Source organism: Chrysemys picta, chromosome 1 (assembly GCF_011386835.1).
Source record: "Chrysemys picta bellii isolate R12L10 chromosome 1, ASM1138683v2, whole genome shotgun sequence".
Classification (NCBI taxonomy): Eukaryota; Metazoa; Chordata; order Testudines; family Emydidae; genus Chrysemys; species Chrysemys picta.
The window spans coordinates 122,390,599-122,397,342 of NC_088791.1; the positions used below are offsets into that span (position 1 = coordinate 122,390,599).

General features: G+C 42.6%; 1 protein-coding gene across 1 annotated transcript; it reads right to left on the bottom strand.

The window, feature by feature from the left end:
• Positions 1-854: 854 nt before the first annotated feature.
• BHLHE41 (basic helix-loop-helix family member e41) lies at positions 855-5,681 on the bottom strand. The gene is made up of 5 exons (XM_005296649.5): positions 5,287-5,681; positions 4,953-5,016; positions 4,576-4,683; positions 4,158-4,269; positions 855-3,751 (listed from the first exon to the last, which is right to left on the bottom strand). The coding sequence occupies exons 1-5, from the start codon at positions 5,346-5,348 to the stop codon at positions 2,748-2,750; spliced, it is 1,350 nt and encodes a 449-aa protein (XP_005296706.1). The 5' UTR covers positions 5,349-5,681; the 3' UTR covers positions 855-2,747.
• Positions 5,682-6,744: the final 1,063 nt, after the last annotated feature.

Consider the following 6,744-nt stretch of genomic DNA (forward strand, 5'->3'; position numbering starts at 1 on the left):
AATACCATCTGAGTTGTTTAAAAAAATATGTTGTTACCTGAATTCTTTATTTTGTTCCTGTATTTCTAAGGGAAATTGAAATTAACATGGCTCCCCTTTTATTTTTTTTTGAAAATTTGCTACTATATTTGTACTGCAGCTCAATCCAATGTCAGTGCAGCTATGAAAACACTTTGATTGTTAATTGGTACTGAAGAACCAGTAGAGGGAGCACAAAACATTGTTTTTATATTTATATCTTACATAAACTCTCCCTACTTTTTTAAAAATTATTTTCTCAGGAACAGGATGATGAAATTTTAAAAGGAAAAAAGCCCCAAATCTCCTCCATATTAAAACTGTTAAGGTCTTTAGAGGAAGATTTTCCCATACTGTAAATTATTTGATTGTATCCCTATAAAGCTGGGTTTTTTACAATATTTCCAGTTTCAGATATAGGTGATTTCCCCCAACATTTGTGAAACAAATGCCATCAACCTGTCATAAATCTGATAATTAAAGTCTGATAATTATGGACAATTACTAAATATGTACAATATCTATAGTGTGAATTATGTTATATTTTATCATTTTAAAATGTAGAATGAATATACTGCAAAAAAGCATAGAACAATTTAAAATATAATTAGAAATGTGTGGGCATGCATGCTTTATGCAGTGCTTTGTGTAATGTACACACTCTAAAATACAATTCATTAAACTCAAAGGAAAGTAAGCAAATGCAAAACCATCTTTAAAATATGCAAAGACAAAATAAATTTCTATCTACATTCGCACTAGACATTTTTAAGGTTTGCTATGCATCCATTATGCTGTATTAATATAGGATTTTTTAATTACTAGACAACCCCATGTTGTGTATTAAAGCTTTTATTCCTTAGTAAGACTTTTTTAAATCACAAAATAGTGTGTAAATATTTAGATAACAGAATTTGTGGAGTGCTGGAAAATACTGAATATAAAGATTGATTTCTAATATATCACATACTAAACTGTTCTAAAACAGCTGTTTTCTTGCAGACAGTATTTTATTTTTTAAATAATTTAAGACAGCATAAGCTTGTACCAAGCATAAGCATTGTAACAAAAGTGCAACTTTTTTCAGCAAATCCTCCCCAAAAGATATTTAACTCAAAATATCATTAACACATTTTCTCCCTACAAAAATAGCATGTCAGACATCATTAATTGGATGTATTAACAACTATTTACATACAGCCATTCTGCAGGCTGGTAAGATTTTTTTGTAACGTTGTTTAAACACAGCGTTTGAGGCAAACAGTAGCAACAGCAGCAGCAAATGCAATCAAACTGACTAACAGACCCAGGATACTTATTCACTCAGTCAGACAGTTGTGTCTCACCTCTTACATAACATTCAAGTGAGATTTCTCACAGTGCTACCTTGGCAACAAACTAAAAATAACTAGGCAAGGTCTTGTTTTAAGCCTTATTAATAAAGCTTTATCTGTGTGATTATCTGGCAGCTGTACAGTCTCCAGAAAGGGAAATCACGATATTTGGAGACAAAAGGACTGCATGGGACCTTATCCCATATCTTCTAAGCATTTTCAATTAAAAACTGAGATGTTTAATAATTTCCTCCAGTTTTTAATTTGGGATACAATTAGTTCAGGGTTGTCAGTTTTTTTTTTTTCAGTGCAGAAATGTTTGTTTTATAAAGCAAGGTTATAAAAACTCAGGAAAATACTGAAATTAAATAAGGACAGGTGGAAACAAATGCACTTGCCATACCTCTATACCTTAGCTAAGAAGAAATCATAGCATAGGCCTGACCCTCTATTCCTTGTGCATCCAAAACTCTGACTGAAGCCAGTAGCAACTCTGGGTACTCAAAGCACTGAAGGACTGGGCTCAAGATCAATTCATTCATGGTCCATTTCTCAATAAAGTGCGAACGTATGTACTTAAAACTCACCTTCTCTTTCTCTCCCCTCTCCCCCATTCTGATAATGAACCAATCCAAGTCTCTTTAAACAAGTGCAAATTACTAAGTGGAACATAGAGATACTACAGAAAAACATTTCAAAATAAGGTGCAACGTTTACTTTAGAGAAAAGCATATCCTTACTATTTTTTCTTTCTTTTCTTTTGTAATGTATTTATGCATTTATAAAGCCAAACATTAAAAAAATACTGAGTAGCAAATGTAATCCTTAAAGATTCTCAAGCAGTGGCAGAGGCCTCTAGAGTTAAGCACTCCCACCCTACATTGAGTCAGATACTGTATGATCTTCATTTGCTTCTATATATTGTTATTATTATTAATACACATCTCTAGAGAGGCCATAACCATAGCCTGTGACTCCCAGGGCAACTTTTTTTGCCTACCCACTTTCAAATGTCACTGACACTCTGGATCAGAAACTGAATCTGACCCTCTGGCTTACAAAACGTTTGATTTGAAGCCTGTTTCTATTTGCTCCCTTTCGGTAAATGTGGAGACAAGTTGTGATTCTGTGTGAAACACAGAAATGCAAAGGATCTTTTACAGCAGAAAAATTGGTTTGTTGGTGGGGAAGGAACGCAGCAGGAGAGAACACCAAAGAAATAAAACAACCACAACAGAAACATCGTGCAAATCTATTACACTTTCTCCTTTAAAACCACAACGTGGGTAGGTGGGTTGTTTCTGATTGTTGCTGTTATTATTTATTAGGATGGGCTCCTTCTTCCTCCCTACTAGGGAGCATGGGTGGGCTGAATCTTATGTCCTGTAGCACAGTTCAGGGGCTTTCCTTTCCGGGCTGCAAAAGATCTTCCGGGGAGGGAAGGTCACTGTCCAGGCTGGGCCCAGTCTCGCAGGCAGCAGCGAAGAGATGGGGCAGGTGCTGCCCGGCAGAGACCATGTCAAGAGGCAGAAGGGCCGAGGCGGCGGCGGCTGCGTTCGCCTTATCAGCCGGCGCCAGCACCGAGGACAGGCAGGGGAAGGCAGCGGCGGCGGCGGCCTGGGCCGGGATTCCGGAGTAGAGCAAAGGGATGGGGGCGGCGGCTGGGTACAGATATTTCTCCAGGTTGCTCTTGTCCAGCAAGGGCTGCATGTAGGCCGCGGCCGCGGAGGGGGAGATGAAGTAGAAGGGCAGGCAAAGGGGGGCGGCGGCGGCTTGCGGGCCAAAAGCAGCCCCGCCCCCGCCAAAGGCCATGAGGGAGCTGAGCAGGGCGGCGTCGGGTCTCAGCAGGGCAGCAGCTGCCTGGTGCTCCGGGCTCAGCGCGGCGGCGGCGGCGGCAGGGAGCGTGGCGCTGCTGCTGCAATCCAGCCTCAGCCTCTTGGGCGCTGGGGCCTCGTCCCCGGCGGGCTCCTGTTTGATAGTCACGCCGGGCAGCCCAGCCGCTTGGCCTTTCTCCCGATCCGGCCGGCCCTCGCTCTCCCCCCCATAGCCGCTATCCGTGTCGGTGTCGTTCTCCCCGCCGAGCTCCACGGGCGGGTGAGTCCGCTGGATGACAGGGACGCAGTTAGTCTGAGCCTCCAGCTTTTGCCCGGTGCGATCTTGTGTACAGGAGGAGGAGGATCCTTTGCTCACAGGGACCTGTGGAGTCAACAGCTGGGGGCTGGGTAAGAACTGAGTGGAAACCGCGTGCAGATGGTTTACGAGCTGGGCACATCTCTGCTCTCTGGGAGTCCAGCTTTCAAACCTGGAGAGGTATTGCAAGACTTCTTTGGCGCACGTTTGAAATCCCGAATGGAAAGCATCCAGGTCGCACTGAATGGGGGACTTCATAGACCGCTCCCCTGTGATGGAGAATATGGGAGGGGGAATGCAAAGAAAAGTCAGCATAAAAACAGCTGCTATCACCGGCATGGGAGTCCCTGCTATTGGGCTTGTCCTTTTAAGTCAAAACAAAGGTAACTTCAGTGATTTCTTAGGGAAGTCTTTCAATCCAGGCTACCTCGCCTCATGGGGCACAAATGCCTATATTTGCTGGGAGTTAACATGGCAATGTGGCTGGTGACATCTCATTGGAGGTCAGCATTTTGGCCAGATAATACACTAAGCATTTTATTATATTCCTTTCAAATCACATGAAAAAAAATTCAAAGGACTGCCCCTATGAATTATAGTATTATGAGATCTCCAATTTAACAACCATGTCTCCTGAGTATGTTTATGTGCTGGCATCTTCTGAAACTGACTTACCATTCTGTAAAGCAATTATATTCTGATGCTGTTGCTCCGTTAAGGCTGTTAAAGCTTTCAAGTGTTTCAAAGTTAATTCCAAAACTACAGCTTTCTCTAGATGCCCCAATGTCTGAAAAGTAGGGGGGAAAGGGACACTTGGTTACTAACACAATACAATTGCCCATTATATTCTATGTCCCTAACTTCAGGAACCTCCCTTTTGAAATGAGTATTATATTTAAAGCTTCTGGTTTTACATAAGCATGTTAGAAATGATTGCTGCTTTAAACTGAAACACATACACCTCTGTAGAAAACCTTTACCATCCAACACAAGTCATACTTTTTCAGCTCTACAGTTCCTGTCCTTAAATTTTAAGATAATCACAAAGAACATATTGTATAATGCTTCCCACAATGAAATATATAAACCTTACCGTCAATTTCAGATGCTCAGGCAATAAATCTTTTAGCTGAGCAATGCATTCATTAATCCTGTCTCGTCTCTTCTTTTCTATCAATCTATGTGGCAGTTTGTATGTTTCCTAATTAGTAAAGTCAGGAAAAGCCAAATGTTACATTCACTTAGTATGACAATCAAAACAAAAACAAATGTCCACATGTAGTGCAAATTGCAAGGCATGTATAGCCCTCCCTTGTATGCTTGTTCTCCGGTAGACACACTTATAATTCAGGGGAAGTTAAAAGGGAAGAAACTCGGATGCGGTTATGGGTAAAGCTATGCTATAAAAAACACCGAACCCCAATTAAGTATTTAGGCAGGTCATGAAAAGCTTCAGAAACTTATTCTTACCTTACTCTCGTCTCTTTTCATGCCTCTTTTGGGTTTGCACAAATACAAGGATGGATAGTCCAGTCTGCAAAAATGAAAGAGATCCAATGGTAGTATGTCAATGAGCTATCTATCACTTTCATAAGTGGGAATATATACATACAGAAAGAAAAAAAACATAAGATATGCATATAATATTGCACAGCTCCAAAGATAGTCCCCGACTGCAAAAAAGAAGACAAGAATCAGACACCATTTAAGAACAATCTCTCTTTTCAATGCTTTATATCAGTTTCTTAAAAAGAAACGAAACACTAGTGATAAGAGACAGAGATATATTGCACTGGCTCCTTACCCTATAAAATCCACATGTTCTAGCAACTGCCTGTCTTGCAAACGAGGGATTCCTTCATCCATGTTTGACAACAGCTGATTTTTTGTTGTTGCTTTTGATTGAATCTGTGGGATGCTGAGAGTCTTTGGAGATCTTTGAGCAAAACTGTGCACATGCAGCCTCTGTCTCTCTTGTGCACTGGGGAAAGTGTGAAGCAGTTTGTCTCCCCTCCCCTCTCTCTCTCTCTCTCTCTCTCCCACTCATACAGTCACAGTCACACACTGTGCTGGTAGTTTGCACTCACTGATCAGTGTTTGGCCACAGGGCACGCGCGTCGCCAGCCAGACCAGCACCCAGCTCACGTGCGGAACGTACCATACAAGCTCCAGACTAGGGGTTTGGGTGGGAGGGAGAGGAGGCGGGGACAGCTGATCCAGGCGACCGGAAAAGAAAAACAACTTTGTCCAGCTATTCATCTTCCAAATGGCAATGCAGTCAGCTGAGGTTTCCTTCTGTAAGGAAATAAACGCAGCACTCCTGATCACGGTGCATTTAGTGTCTGGGGGTTGGTTGCTCTTTAGTCTAGTCAGTTTATGGACTGGGGGGGATCGAGATTTCACATATAGCATAAAGGATGCTGGATTTAAAAGCGGAGGCACAACGTGGTGGTCCTGTGCAAAAAGCAAAACACGTTGGGAGGAAAAATCCGTAGTGGGGGAGACCTTAGTTTGCCAAGATGTCTGGGAAGTGATTAAAATGGTGCATTCAAAAATGTCCTTTTATTCCTGCGCTACACTGAGATCTGCCAAATCCCATTTAGGGAGTTTAAAGTTTGTCCGTTTGGTGACGAGAGATTATTTTGCCTGTTTATTTCAATGAGCCATTTATAATCTCGTGAATTTTTGTTTAATCTGTCTCGTGCAGGTGATCATAAACGGCCTGTAACTCTTAATATTGCCCTTTAGAAAGAACCAGGAGCGCCCTAGTTGAGGCTACCGATTACAGCGAGTTGATGTCTGTAGGTGCAAATCAGGAGCGTGCTCTAGTGGGTTTATGACTGTCACAGACTGCATCGCTGTTGCAAAGGAGTTGTCAGGAGAGGCAGAGAGAGAGAGAGGGTGACATTGGGAGAGGACTTACACTGAAGTGAAATGTAATATTAATCACTCCCCTGTGAACGTCCATTGCTCTGTGTGTCTGGTGGTACGTGCCCCTCCTGGCCTCCTCCCCTCCCTTCTCCCAACACACACACACTTTCTCTTAGTCTGATAATGAACCCTGGCTGTGTGCGCATAGCCCACGTTTACTACCACTGGCACCTAAAAACCCTCCTCCTTAATCCTGTCTCAAACGGGTACACGCACAGGGCTAGCAACGTGATCCGACCTGCCGCTGCCACATCACAGCGGTGAGAGCCCTTGCTCTGGAGCTGCTGCTGCATCCGCTGCCTAGGGAGAAATGCAAACGCAGCTGCAGAAG

Bases quoted from the DNA above. Each gene is read 5' to 3' on its own strand.
- BHLHE41 (XM_005296649.5), bottom strand. From the start codon at position 5,348: ATGGATGAAGGAATCCCTCGTTTGCAAGACAGGCAGTTGCTAGAACAT. The intron at 4,684-4,952 runs GTAAGAATAAGT...TTTACTAATTAG, and splicing joins TGAAAAGAGACGAGAGTAAG to GAAACATACAAACTGCCACA. The intron at 3,752-4,157 runs GTAAGTCAGTTT...TCTCCATCACAG, and splicing joins TATAATTGCTTTACAGAATG to GGGAGCGGTCTATGAAGTCC.